The 14,742-nt window shown below is 52.8% G+C and overlaps 2 protein-coding genes across 3 annotated transcripts in view; one reads left to right on the forward strand and one right to left on the reverse strand.

Annotated features, from left to right (window-relative positions):
- The window catches only part of LOC122367207 (uncharacterized protein ZK1073.1-like), a 78,155-nt gene extending 64,789 nt beyond the window's left edge, over positions 1-13,366 (reverse strand). Inside the window, exon 1 of one of the 2 annotated variants that reach the window (XM_043340115.1) lies at positions 13,116-13,366. The gene's annotated coding sequence lies outside the window, so the exon portion shown is untranslated. The remainder of the gene's footprint in view (positions 1-13,115) is intronic. The other variant, XM_043340112.1, reaches the window with a different exon arrangement.
- LOC122367206 lies at positions 9,731-13,255 on the forward strand. The gene is made up of 2 exons (XM_043340107.1): positions 9,731-9,809; positions 11,039-13,255. Exon 2 carries the CDS (start codon positions 11,064-11,066, stop codon positions 12,624-12,626), a length of 1,563 nt encoding a protein of 520 aa, XP_043196042.1. The 5' UTR covers positions 9,731-9,809; positions 11,039-11,063; the 3' UTR covers positions 12,627-13,255.
- Positions 13,367-14,742: the final 1,376 nt, after the last annotated feature.

Consider the following 14,742-nt stretch of genomic DNA (forward strand, 5'->3'; position numbering starts at 1 on the left):
ACGCCGACGCCCAGCATCTGCCGGCACTTCAACGCGCCGGCCGGCTGCCGGCGGCCCGACTGCCGGGCGCTCCACGTCTGCTTCTACTTCGTGACCAGCCAGTGTCGGTTCGGGGCGCGCTGTCGACTGCCGCACACCCTGGAGACGGAGCGGACGGCGACGCTGCTGCGCCAGCTCGGCGTCCCGGCCGGCCGCCGGCAGCCGCTGCAGCTGCTCACCGAGCTGCGCTGCCAGTACACCTCGGCGGCGGCCGGCAGCGGCCCAGCGGCAGCGGCCGGCGGACTGCCGCCCGTCTGCCTTCACTACAACGGCAGCGGGTGTCTGAAGGAGGACTGCCCCTCGCTGCACCTCTGCTACCTTTTGGTGACGGGCCGCTGTCCCGGAGGCCGCTGCCGCAGGAGTCACAGTCTGAGCAGCCCGCATAACGCGCGCGTGCTGCAGCGGAGCGGCCTCGACTACTTCAACACCTCTGCGGTGCTGGGCAGACTGCGGCGGGAGGCTGACGAGCGCCCGCTGCGGCCAACCGTCTGCCGCCGCCACAACAGCCGCGCCGGGTGCCTCTCCAGCGACTGCCTCGCCCTGCACTGCTGCTTTCACTACGCGCGCGGCGACTGCCTGTACGGTTCACGCTGCAGGCTGGAGCACCGCCTCAGCAGCGCGCACAACCACCGCGTCCTGCGCTTCTTCAACGTGGGCGCGTCCAACGCGCTGCGGGAAGTCAGGGAAGAGCTGGGCGCCTCAGCGCCGGCCGAGCCGCCGACTGTGGCCGCGGAGCGGGCCGCCGGAGCTGACCGTCTGCTGGAGGAGCGGGCGGAGCAGACGGGCCGGCTGCTGGAGGCGCAGGCGGAGCAGACCGGCCGGCTGCTGGAAGCGCAGGCCGAGCAGACCGGCCACCTGCTGGAGGAGCGGGAGCGCCTGGAGCAGACGCTGCAGACGGTGGCGCGGCTCGGCCTGGAGGCGGAGCGGGAGCTGGTCGACACTCGGCGCACCGGGCTCGCCCTGCAGGCCGAGGCCGAGCACGTGACGCTGGTGGCCGAGGAGCGGGAGAGAGAGCTGACCGCGCGCCAAGGCACTCTGCTCGCCGAGCGCGACAGTCTGGAGCGCAGCCTGCTGGTCACGGCCGAGGGCAGCGACCAGCTGGAGGGCGTGGTGGGCGGCCTCAACGCCAAGCTCTCCGCCCTGGAGGTGGACTACGAGCGGAGCCGACAGGAGCAGCAGCGGCTGGCCGCCGCCCTGGAGCAGGAGCGCCTCCTGCAGCGGGAGCAGCAGGAGCAGCGCGAGCAGGAGCTGGAGCGGGCGCTGGTCTGCAGCGTCTGCCTGGAGCTGCTGGTGCGCGCCACCACGCTCGGCTGCAGCCACACGTTCTGCCGCGACTGTGTGGACTCGGTGCAGCAGCGGGCCGCCGGCGGAGCCGTCTGTCCCATGTGCCGCGCGCCCATCGTCACCCGGACCGCCTCCGTCACGCTGGACCAGATGGTCGAGCGCGCCGTCAACTCCATGAGCCAGGAGAAGCGCGCTGCGCGGCAGACGGTGCTCCGTGAGCGCGGACTGGCCGCCGAGCCGTAAACTCAGCGGCACCGCGGCTGCTGAGCCGGTGGAGACCACGGAAACTGTGTTTGGGCTGTGTGTGTGTGTGTGGCTTTGTGGCAAATCTCACACGTTTTGAAGCCACTCCAACACATCAATGTGGGAGGCATACCTAGTCCTACTCACTCTTGCAGGGCCTCGTCTAAAGAATTTTCACTGGGGGGGGGGGGGCAGAGACTCAAGGATGCAAACCTATAGGGTATCCCAAATCCTGTTTTCTCACCGGATTTAGACCACTTATTTTTCACCACAGCCCGAACAGCATATACTTTTAGATTTCTGAAGAAAAAATGATAATAATAGGCCATCCGATCCATGCTTTTACACTATGCAGCCTCCTCACATTGCTCCACCAGGCAGAAGTAATCATGCTTCTCCGTGTTGAGCGTTTGAGTGACAGGGCGGCTCGTCTAAGGAATTTTCACTAGGAGCAGGGCTGAATCTCTCAAATACATACAACATAGGTATCACATGGGCGAGACTAGGGAGAAATAGGTCATTGTTTTAACATCAACGTCTTTGAAAATCCATAAAAATAGAATGCTTAACCCGGCAGTTGCTGGGGTATTTCGCCACCCGCCGTTTGCTGGGGGGGGGGGCGTTAATGCCCCCAGCCGATAACTCGAGAACCAATAGGCGCAGCGATACGCACGAGGCGGCAAACGAAAGAACGCGACGAGACGCTTCAGATGCGTACTTGAAAATTGAATTTTGAGGTCACATGTCGGGTCAAGTTCAGGGCAAACACCTGAAATCGGGGCATCAGTAGCATGGACTTCAGAACCTCGTAATGGGCGTCTCTCGTCATAAACTTTGTCAAAACAGTGCAAAATCCTTCATATAACGTTGTGAGTGTCAGATACATGTAGGGGTCAGTCGAACATAGGCCAGGGTCAAGGACAGGTCAGGTCAATCAGGTAAGCCGACATATTCCCGAATATCAAAACTGGCATTCCCAATCTATGACACATCTTTTAGAAGTAATTTTGGGCGTAAAACTCGACGGTGACATTCATTTTATCATATGTGTACGCGTTTGGTTCAAAAAGTTCAATTTAAGAAATGAATGTAGGTATCATGGTCGTGAAGTAGTCACGAGAAATTGCTAGGATTCAGTTCAAGATTTTGGAAAATGTGGAACGATAATTAAAAATCGAATATAGCCATTTGAGTGTTCATGGTATTTGCAGTCTTATTGCGTTGACGGCATGTCTGTATGTCTATCCTGTGATTGTATATGCTTTTTGAAAAAATGCCGTTTTTGGTCGAAAGCTCAGAAATCATGGCGTATTTGGATATTCCGACTTCAACGAGCGTAGGTAAAACTAAAAAAAATGTGGTAGAAAAAAATGTGGTAAAAAATGTGGTAGAAAACCACCACTTTGGTTGGGGAAACAACTGCTGTCTGCTACCATTTGCACTGCAAATGAAGTCCGTGAAGTTAGCGTCAGCAACAGCAACTTACCTATTCAGCGTCGGATTCAGAATCCCTTTAAAATTCTTTCAGGGGTCAATTTGAGGGCGGGGAACACGAATATGACAATTTGACGTAGCTCCCCTTCTTCATCCATTAATTCATCCATTAAAGGAAGGGGCGCGTCAAAACTTCCTCAAGGCTTCGTCTGATCGCCAAAATAATAGTCGCAATCGATTCCTCGGGTCAATATCTAGCCGCAGCCTTGGGTTTTAGATGTGTGGCACCAGTCCCTTACCCCTTAACCCGCGACCTGGTGGGGGGGCTATTTTTTGCCCCCCCCCCCCTCCAGACTTTTCGATATATCTCCAGAACCACTGCGCCGATCGTCACGAAACTTCCATTACCCTCCCGGACATCAATTTTACACATTGTGACCAAAAATTTTTTCCAAAGGCTATGATAGGTTGGCCGGAAATGACGTCAGAGTGACGTCATGTTCTGCCGTTTTCGACCCAAAAAAGGGTTTCGCGGGAAGAGCTGTCAGGCCTATAGCTTTGCAAATACAGAAAAATGATAAAGACATAAAAGCTGTAGATTGGACAGGGCTACAAAACTGCTATCTCGGATTTTTGAAATTTTTGGATTTTGACCCCCAAAAATCAAAAAATAGATTTTTCGGATATAATAATCGAAAAATCCAAAAAGTTTTTTGAATGTCGCAAAAACCGGAATATATGTGATAGTCCTTACCGCCTTCCATCCACATACCAAATTTGAGATTGATAGGGTAGCCTGGGGCAAGACGCCCCAGATAATTTATTTTGCTACATAACTTTTGTCCCACATCACCTGGAAGGCCAAATTTGTGCTCAATGCGTTCTTTGGACATTTTACATTAAATTCCACCCCTCAAATTCATTCACTTATTATCGGACTCCCAGCTAGGAAGTGATTTGTGAAGCAACTGCAAATAGGGCGTTTTGCCCCAACCCCAGGGCAAAACGCCCCACGGCCTGGGGCAAGAAGCCCCATACTCTAGATTAAAGATTAAACATGCTAGTTGACTAAATCTTATATGAGAGGTCCGTTAGACCTTGGGAGGCACGGCACTGAAGTTAGCACCTTCCATCCTATCAGGTGTTCAGCTACGACACTATTGTGTGAGCAGTTTTTTCACCTGCCTCAGAAGGCCAAATAATAAGTTATTGCAATGCAAATGTTAACAAAATACTTCCTTTGCCATCCAGTTGCTGAGAAAAGTATATATAAATGCATAGAAACATGCCGTTCGCCAGCTACCGAGCATTAGGAAGTGGGTAGTCCGAACAACACATGAGGTAAAACGCCCCATGGGGCTTTTTGCCCCGCGACCTACTGGGGCGTTTTACCCCATCACGTAGTACGGTCAGAGAACAACGCCTTGCACTCCAGGAAGACATAATTTAACACGAACCAACCCGGCATTATAAGCGTTAGACAATAGTCGTTCAAAATACATAAAAGTCGTTAACCTGATGTGGACGATAAAAGAACGCCATGATGCATAATCTGACAACAAAACATAAAAATCACTCCAAAAACACATTTTTGGCTATATCTCCCTAAAGCGTCATCACAATTTCTTTCCAGTCTGCTCATATAAAGATCGTATAGTGCACGTTTTATAGAAGAGAGGATGCTTCCCCAGAACCTTGCCAGTTCCGAGAAACATCGGTGAGGCGTTTTACCTCGGCGGGGCGACTTGCCCCGGTCTACCCTACCTCTTTTTTTGGCGAAGTTATAGCGAAAAAACTGTTCAAAATTGATGACGTCAAATTTTCAAACTCAATTATTAGCAATTCTAGACCCCGTAGCGCAAAACAAAGACCACCATTAGACTCCCCGTGACGAGCTGCATCGAATCAATACCCATTTTATGCAAAACTATCAACTTTAAAATTTGACCTTTTTTGGCCTGACCTTGACCTGACCTTGACCTGAACTTCACCAGAAAGTGACCTAAGCCGTACCTGATAGTCTTATAACCAACACCATTGAGTTGGAAATGAAAAATTGGCCATAAAACATGTATCACACAACCTTAGTAAAGTTGGGCTCATGTGACCTGACCTGTGACCCTTGGTGACCTGACCTGTGACCTGACCTGGTATTGCCAGTGACCTCTAATAGCAACATATCTACTAGGCAACTGACGCCCTACCGCTGATTCTCGACAAAATGCGTTTTCCTCGGTGTTATAGCGCATTCCCTAGAAGCCCCGTGAACGGTGAAACATTTCATCTTTGACCTGACCTGTGACGTCATCGGTGACCCCGAGGTCAATGAAATTTGGTTTCCCTCGACAAATTTGACAGGCCTTTCGAACGTCGTTTGAATTTTGCGGATCCGTCCAGTAGTTTCGGAGATACGAGGGGGGGGGCAAAAAATAGCCCCCCCCCCCACCAGGTCGCGTTATAAACAGACCCCACCAGGGCGCGGGTTAATCGCCCCTTAACCCTATTCCTGGCGGGGGGGGCTCAGGAGCCCCCCCCCCCCTGAGGTTTTTTGGTTATTTCTCCCAAACGCGTTGAGCTAGGAAGCTCAAATTTTCTGACTTTTCCTAAAAGGCTTCTACGCAACATGTCTGAAAATTTTGAGTTGATCTGACCTCAGGTCAGGTCACCAGAGGCGGTTTGGTGACCCTACCTCAGAAAAGTTTGCAATCACGCCAGAGCTAGAGTTTTTGACCGATCAATTTCTTCTCTTCAGGCTTTAGTTAGGGTACCAGTATGTGCAATTTGTATATCTCGGAATTTTGATATCGGTGACCTAAGGTCAGGTCAGTTTCGCGACCTCCCCATTATAAGTCAATGGGGGAAAAATCAACTCCCTGTTTTTACCACTAAAACGGGTCGGAATGGCCCCATATACCATACATGACTTCATATGCGATCAACCTTCACTACCTTGGGGTCTGTTTTGCTGTTGGGCAGCTGTGAGGTCATGTGACGTCATCAAAGGTCACCAAAGGTTTTTGGCCAATAACTCCGTACAGGAACAAGATACAGACGCGTGGATGGTCTCATTGTGTTCAGCTCGTCAAGACGCATCGAATGATATACATGATGACCTCGAGGTCACGTGACCTGAGGTCAACCTTTGACCTTGACCTTTCGAGGTCAACATATATATCATTCGATGCGGATTGACGAGAGGATCACGATGATGCCCTTAGTTTGTTCCTATCTTGACTAATTCGAAAGTTATTCGAGAAAAACTATCTCCATATCTAGCGCCGCCATTTTGACTTTTTCGACCCCTGTGACGTCATCTTTGACCTGACCTGAAAATGACCTTAGTAAAAATTGTAGATCTTGACCGTGCGTATCCGATGCCGTTTACCGTTTGTCGCTGCGATGTGTAGTTTTTGAGATCTGAAGGGGGGGCCGAATCGGCCCCCCCCCCCCCTGCCAGTTTCTTGTCCCGGCGGAGCCCGCCAGGAATAGGGTTAACCCGCGCCCCGTAGGGCTACCGGCGGACCCTACCACCCGTAGGGGGGGGGGCCGTTTCGGCCCCCCCCCTAAGATCTCGGAAAGTTACCGGCCGATTTTCAAAATTCAAACGGCGTTCGATAGCCCCACCCGGGAACTACCTTGTGACCAAATTTCATTGACCTAGGTCAAACCGATGACGTCACAGGTCAGGTCAAAGGTCAGATTTTCACCGTTCACAGGCAATTCAAGAAATGTGCTGTGAAAGCGAGTAAATTGGTAATTTATTGAAAACCATCGATGGTACATTGTTCGTCAAACACATACTTTGCTATCTGAGGTCACTGATACCAGGTCAGGTCACAGCGAGGTCAGGTCACCGGGGGTCACAATATGAATGTGTCGTGTGATACATGTTTTATGGTCCATTTTACATGACAAATGCGATTATATGGGTTAGGCAGCCTTTGGGGCCAGCCTAGGTCACGTTTTTGTGAAGGTCAGGTCAAGGTCAGGTCAAATTAGGTCAAATTTCAAAGTTGATATTTTTGCATAAAATGGGTATTGATTCGATGCAGCTCGTCACGGGGAGTCTAATGGTGGTCTTCGTTTTGCTCTACGAGTTCTAGAATTGCCAAAAATTGAGTTTGAAAATTTGACGTCATCATTTTTGAACAGTTTTTTCGCTATAACTTAGCCAAAAAACGAGGTATCGATCTGAAATTTGGTATATAGATAGAAGACAGTAGGCACTATCACATATATTCCGGTTTTTTCGAAACTCAAAAAACTTTTTGGATTTTTTGGCGAATATATCCAAAAAAATGCTTTTTTGATTTTTGGGGGTCAAAACTCAAAAATTTCAAAAATTCGAGATAGCAGTTTTGTAGCCCTGTCAATTCTACACCTTTTATGTCCCGATCATTTTTCTGTATCTTCAAAGTTGTAGTCCTGACAGGTCTTCTCGCGAAGGTCTTTTTTCAGTCGAAAATGACAGAACATGACGTCACTCTGACGTCATTTGTGGCCAACCTATCATAGCCTCTGGAAAAATTTTTGGTCACAATGTGTAAAATTGATGACCGGAGGGGTCCTGAAAGTTTGGTGGCGATATCTCCAGCCGTTTAGGAGATATCGACCGAAAAGGACAGGGGGGGCCGTTTCGGCCCCCCCCCCCCTACGGGGCGCGGGTTAAATGAAGGGCGCGTCACAAGTGCCTCAAGACTTCGTCTGGTCGCCGAAATAATGGTCGCAGTCGATTCTTCGGGTCCACATCTAGCCGCAGCCTCGGGTTCCAGATGTGGCAACTGTGACCCCTCGTTATGTCCCCGATGTCATCTCAGGTCACGAATAGTATCTAACATTTTTTCGCTAATAACTTCTGACAAGAGGCATGCTAGAGCGATGAAAACGCCTTAGATGTGTTCGGCTCGACGTTGCGGATCGACTGATATGCAACACGACCTTTATCGTGCTTATAACCTTAGTTCAACCTACCACTATTTCCACAATGAGCTGAACTTCCTTTACAAATATTTTAGAGACAATGGATTCCCAAAAACACTTGTAGAAACCGCCATTCACAGGTTTTTGAAGAAAGAGTTTTCAAAAAGTCCTACTATGTTCCAGGTACCCAAGCTAGACAGGTACTTTGTGCTACCTTTTTTTGGAAAACAATCAAACAAACTAAGATCTGAGGTAGAGTCCACTCTAAAAAAGTTTTATCCCTACCTGAACCCCAAGATCATTCTCCGCAACACCCGCAGCATAGGCTCTCTTTTCTCGTTTAAAGACGTGATCCCGAAAGCATGCCGCTCTGCTATAGTTTATCAGTTCAGTTGCCCCTCGTGTGAGGGGACATACATAGGCTCGACCTATGTGCGCCTTTATAGCAGAGTGTGCCAGCATCAGGGCAAGTCGGACAGAACGGGAAATTTTCTTACCTCTCCTGTAGCCTCTTCTGTTAGAGACCATTCATTGGCATGCGACGTACCATTTTCGTTGAACGATTTTAAGATCATTGACAAAAAACGTTCAAACTGTAATTTAAGAATTCTGGAATCGCTTCACATATTCAAGTCTAGGCCTTCCATCAATGATAAGTTGTCGGCGTGTAAATTAGATATCGTTACCTAGGGGTCCTTGATGAAACATGAAGCGTTTATGATATGCATGATTTTATGTGCGATACTGTGTTGCTCTTGTTATGTCGCCTGATTGCTTATTTTCTCATAATATGTACTGTTGTGTGTAACTTCACTGATGATGTCTTTGTTCAGAGACGAAACGTTTGATTTTACATGAAGAATATAACGATATGCCTTGTAATAAGGTTTCTACTGCTCCTGAAGCCAACAAAAGTCAGACTTTTTGACGCAATTAAACGAGACCAGTCAAAAGTTATTGCCGAAAAACACTTAGTAAAAACGACTATTTATGGAGTTCTTGCCCTCTGGAGGCTACACCGTTGTCCTGAGGTCAAATCTGAGGACATAATTGCGAAAGAGCGTCAAAAGAGCTATCGAATGCGCTTTTCCGCGGCGCTGTAGCTCTATCGGTTCCCGAGTTAGCCATTGGCAGTTTCCAAAATGTTGAAATAGCTAACATTTTGCCTTTGGTGACCTCTGGTGACCTGACCTTTGACCCTGACCTAAAAAAATGACTGAAGTGTTTTCGTCCTGATTTTGGCCGTTCTTTCGAATGCCGCTTACCGCGTGTCGCTACGTGGCCCAGGAGCCGAGTTAGAAGGGGGGGGGGGTTTAGACACACACCCCTCCCCGGCCCGGCGCGGAAGTCGCGGAGCACCGGCCCGGCGCGGGATAATAGGGCCTATAGGGGACATCATGTGTAATAAATACCTAACATAGTGTATTTAAAACATCATAGTGTTATTTATTCCACTATGGGGACATAAAGCGATTCTGGCACACAATACCTACTGTAAACGGTTTTTAGTGACCCCAGACTCGAACTGTTTGTTTTTCCCGTCCCCTGTTTACTCGGGCTGTTTTACTGTCTTCTGTTTACTTCTGTTTCGATTGTTCCTTGTTCCCCGCTCCTTCGCTACTGGCCTGCAGGTATGACTGATTGATACCTAGCATTACTGGCCGGTCAATAGGCCGTGACGCGCCATGCTCAGTCCGCACTGCACAGTGAACGGATGACGCCGTCCGGTGGCGTCACAGCCGGCCGATTAGGTGACCGGGCGGCGCGGCCGGCGGGGCGGCGTCAGCCCGGACCGCCGGCACAGGGGTCAGGCAGCAGACGGGCGGGTTCGGTGATACAGTCCGCTGTGCCGGCCGACACCTCCGACCGCATCGGCACCGCATCCTGAGGTAATGGAGCGCACGGGACTGCAGGACGACATTATCTAATTCCGGGATAATTGTGGGCTGATTTTGGTCTTAGTCGAAAGTTGCCCGCGCAGGGTTATTGCTTGATTAGGGGATATTTGTGGTTTAGTCTTGGGTTTCGTTTTGTTTTGTTTACAGTTGAACTGTCGTTCGGTTGTGGGATACCTATTTCGCATTCAGCAAAACATGTGCACTGCTCAGTGCTCAATTGATCGGTCTCACGAGTAGCATGTTTAGGTGCCGGTAACAACTAACAAACCACAAAAATAAACTGTTCTTGACACAAGAGATCTAGAGATAAAAAGACGGTTGCGACTAGATCACAGCAATGCATAAGTACCAGAAACCCGAAGCACGTCCATTACCTCCTGATAACCTTATCAACATTCACCTATAGACCAATCAGCCACCAAATAATAAAAATCAGTCAAAAGTCAAAACAGAGTTCATCTACGATGGCAGAATACCTACGTGCAGGGACGACACGTCATGCATTTTATCCCAAACTGCACCACTGAGCCTGCCACTGAGCTGCAAAATGTGTGCCTGTCCTGTCAAAAAAAGCTCGCCGGGGGCGCTGCCATGGCGCCTATGACGGCGCAGAGCTGGCATTGATTGGTCTGTTTGCCGGCTGTGTCCAAGGCTAGTAAAATGCGCCGTGAGCGTTGCACCGTGCACTGTGCAGTGTGCATTGCCGGCGCCCCGGGCGGGTCGCCGGTCCATGCCACACGACCCCGCGCCGCTGACACGGCAGCCGACGCCGCCGGGGGGGGGGGGGGGGCGGGATGGACCACCGAACACTGAGCACTAAGCAGTGCGCGTCCAGACGAGACGACACCCGAGAACGACGCGCCGACGTTACTGCTCCAGCCGCCATTGTCCCACCGCATGACGGTCGAACCCGGGTCAATTTGCCGTGGAACAGAAATACGAGAGTAAAGCCATCCAACACTTTTTCTTTATAATTATGTAGGCATTCATATTTGCTTCCTTTCAACTAGCAGAAGAAAACAATGAGCTTGTTCCGCCAAGTCATTACTGAAATTCACCACTACGAGTACAAGGGGAATTACGTCTTAGTTAAACACGTCAATTATGGCTCCATGGACGGTGTGCCTAAATCCGTCCATTACCACACTCCTTAATCCTATTGCTGAGGTGCAGGTGTTTCGGCCCGTAACGACGCGTCGCCGTGTGTTCGTCTGTTCCAGCTCTCCCGTCACTCTCCCGTCAGTAATGGCGGGAGCCGGCGGCAGCCTCTCGGTAACGCCGACGCCCAGCATCTGCCGGCACTTCAACGCGCCGGCCGGCTGCCGGCGGCCCGACTGCCGGGCGCTCCACGTCTGCTTCTACTTCGTGACCAGCCAGTGTCGGTTCGGGGCGCGCTGTCGACTGCCGCACACCCTGGAGACGGAGCGGACGGCGACGCTGCTGCGCCAGCTCGGCGTCCCGGCCGGCCGCCGGCAGCCGCTGCAGCTGCTCACCGAGCTGCGCTGCCAGTACACCTCGGCGGGGGCCGGCAGCGGCCCAGCGACAGCGGCCGGCGGACTGCCGCCCGTCTGCCTTCACTACAACGGCAGCGGGTGTCTGAAGGAGGACTGCCCCTCGCTGCACCTCTGCTACCTTATGGTGACGAGCCGCTGCCCCGGAGGCCGCTGCCGCAGGAGTCACAGTCTGAGCAGCCCGCATAACGCGAGCGTGCTGCAGCGGAGCGGCATCGACTACTTCAACACCTCTGCGGTGCTGGGCAGACTGCGACGGGAGGCTGACGAGCGCCCGCTGCGGCCAACCGTCTGCCGCCGCCACAACAGCCGCGCCGGGTGCCTCTCCAGCGACTGCCTCGCCCTGCACTGCTGCTTCCACTACGCGCGCGGCGACTGCCTGTACGGTTCACGCTGCAGGCTGGAGCACCGCCTCAGCAGCGAGCACAACCACCGCGTCCTGCGCTTCTTCAACGTGGGCGCGTCCAGCGCGCTGCGGGAAGTCAGGGAAGAGCTGGGCGCCTCAGCGCCGGCCGAGCCGCCGACCGTGGCCGCGGAGCGGGCCGCCGGAGCTGACCGTCTGCTGGAGGAGCGGGCGGAGCAGACGGGCCGGCTGCTGGAGGCGCAGGCGGAGCAGACGGGCCAGCTGCTCGAGGAGCGGCAGCGGCTGGAGCAGACGCTGCAGACGGTGGCGCGGCTCGGCCTGGAGGCGGAGCGGGAGCTGGTCGACACTCGGCGCACCGGGCTCGCCCTGCAGGCCGAGGCCGAGCACGTGACGCTGGTGGCCGAGGAGCGGGAGAGAGAGCTGGCCGCGCGCCACGGCACTCTGCTCGCCGAGCGCGACAGTCTGGAGCGCAGCCTGCTGGTCACGGCCGAGGGCAGCGACCAGCTGGAGGGCGTGGTGGGCGGCCTCAACGCCAAGCTCTCCGCCCTGGAGGTGGACTACGAGCGGAGCCGACAGGAGCAGCAGCGGCTGGCCGCCGCCCTGGAGCAGGAGCGCCTCCTGCAGCGGGAGCAGCAGGAGCAGCGCGAGCAGGAGCTGGAGCGGGCGCTGGTCTGCAGCGTCTGCCTGGAGCTGCTGGTGCGCGCCACCACGCTCGGCTGCAGCCACACGTTCTGCCGCGACTGTGTGGACTCGGTGCAGCAGCGGGCCGCCGGCGGAGCCGTCTGTCCCATGTGCCGCGCGCCCATCGTCACCCGGACCGCCTCCGTCACGCTGGACCAGATGGTCGAGCGCGCCGTCAACTCCATGAGCCACGAGAAGCGCGCTGCGCGGCAGACGGTGCTCCGTGAGCGCGGACTGGCCGCCGAGCCGTAAACTCACGGCGGCACCGCCAGTTGAGCCGGTGGATTTCATGGAAAGTGTGTGTGGCTGCGTGGTAAGGCTCAGACATTTTAGAGCCACTCCAAAACAAAAATGTGGGACGCATACCAACTCACTTTTTGACTATTTGTAGCACTATAATGACTATATGATTTATGCTCATTCTCTTATGCTCTTATGCAGACGACTTGTCTTTTGCATAAAAGATAGGCAAAGACTGCGCTGTTGAGTGCAGGATGCAGTGCAGTCTCCAGCAGCAGCAGCAGGTCAGGTTAGATGTTTAGATATGTAGTTTGAGTTACTTGGGCAGTTAGGACCAAGTTAGGACTAGGTAGGCATAAGGCAGTGTTAGCGTGCGCTTCTAGTGACACATGAGTCAGGAATCGTAATTCGCAAGTTAGCCATGAGCGTGACATGCATGACAGATGACTGGCATAATGAACATGGGTCGCTCAAACCAGGCTCAAACACCCGTTTGCCTACCTGTTCATGCCGTGATGTCCGTTGCCGAGCCAGGGATTGTTTCCCGTGCCGCGGTGCATCTTGTAAGATCAAGATGACCTCGTCGGAACCGACTTTCGAGAGTCAAGTACCTAATTCCGGAAATAAAGACTAGTCACTATCTATTGGAACTAACGTAATGTCCAAGGTCCTCCTCGCCACGTGATTCTTGTCATTTTGCCTTGGTTTCCCTTAGTTGAGTTACGCCGACCGCGCCGACCTCATTCCTACATATGGCAGCACTGTTTTATGTGCGTGAAGTTGGCGTCGGATTCGGATTCGTATTCAGCGTCGAGTACCGAATCACTTGAAAACGTCATATCTGGTCAATTCGGGGACGGGGAGCACGAATATGACATTAATTTTGCCCTAGCAGGTATCCCTTATCCCTTAATCGTCCCTTAAATGACGGGGCGCGCCAAAAGTGCCTCAGGGGCTCTTCCGATCGCGAAAATAATGGTCCCAGGCGATTCCCCGGGTCGATATCTAGCCGCACCACCACTAACTTCACACGTGCCTCATATCCCTTATCCCTTAATCGTCCCTTAAATGACGGGGCGCGCCAAAAGTGCCTCAGGGGTTCTTCCGATCGCGAAAATAATGGTCCCAGGCAATTCCCCGGGTCGATATCTAGCCGCACCACCACTAACTTCACACGTGCCTCACATCCCTCATCCCTTAATCGTCCCTTAAACGACGGGGCGCGCCAAAAGTGCCTCAGGGGTTCTTCTGATCGCGAAAATAATGGTCCCAGGCGATTCCCCGGGTCGATATCTAGCCGCACCACCACTAACTTCACACGTGCCTCATATCCCTCATCCCTTAATCGTCCCTTAAATGACGGGGCGCGCAAAAAGTGCCTCAGGGGTTCTTCTGATCGCGAAAATAATGGTCCCAGGCGATTCCCCGGGTCGATATCTAGCCGCACCACCACTAACTTCACACGTGCCTCATATCCCTTATCCCTTAATCGTCCCTTAAACGACGGGGCGCGCCAAAAGTGCCTCAGGGGCTCTTCCGATCACGAAAATAATGGTCCCAGGCGATTCCCCGGGTCGATATCTAGCCGCACCACCACTAACTTCACACGTGCCTCACATCCCTCATCCCTTAATCGTCCCTTAAATGACGGGGCGCGCCAAAAGTGCCTCAGGGGTTCTTCCGATCGCGAAAATAATGGTCCCAGGCAATTCCCCGGGTCGATATCTAGCCGCACCACCACTAACTTCACACGTGCCTCACATCCCTCATCCCTTAATCGTCCCTTAAACGACGGGGCGCGCCAAAAGTGCCTCAGGGGTTCTTCCGATCGCGAAAATAATGGTCCCAGGCGATTCCCCGGGTCGATATCTAGCCGCACCACCACTAACTTCACACGTGCCTCATATCCCTTATCCCTTAATCGTCCCTTAAATGACGGGGCGCGCCAAAAGTGCCTCAGGGGTTCTTCCGATCGCGAAAATAATGGTCCCAGGCAATTCCCCGGGTCGATATCTAGCCGCACCACCACTAACTTCACACGTGCCTCACATCCCTCATCCCTTAATCGTCCCTTAAACGACGGGGCGCGTCAAAAGTGCCTCAGGGGTTCTTCTGATCGCGAAAATAA

Source organism: Amphibalanus amphitrite, unplaced genomic scaffold, assembly GCF_019059575.1.
Source record: "Amphibalanus amphitrite isolate SeventyFive unplaced genomic scaffold, NRLGWU_Aamphi_draft 000858F_arrow, whole genome shotgun sequence".
Taxonomy (NCBI): domain Eukaryota; kingdom Metazoa; phylum Arthropoda; class Thecostraca; order Balanomorpha; family Balanidae; genus Amphibalanus; species Amphibalanus amphitrite.

Coding starts and splice junctions, on each gene's coding strand:
- LOC122367206 (XM_043340107.1), top strand. CDS start 11,064: ATGGCGGGAGCCGGCGGCAGCCTCTCGGTAACGCCGACGCCCAGCATC.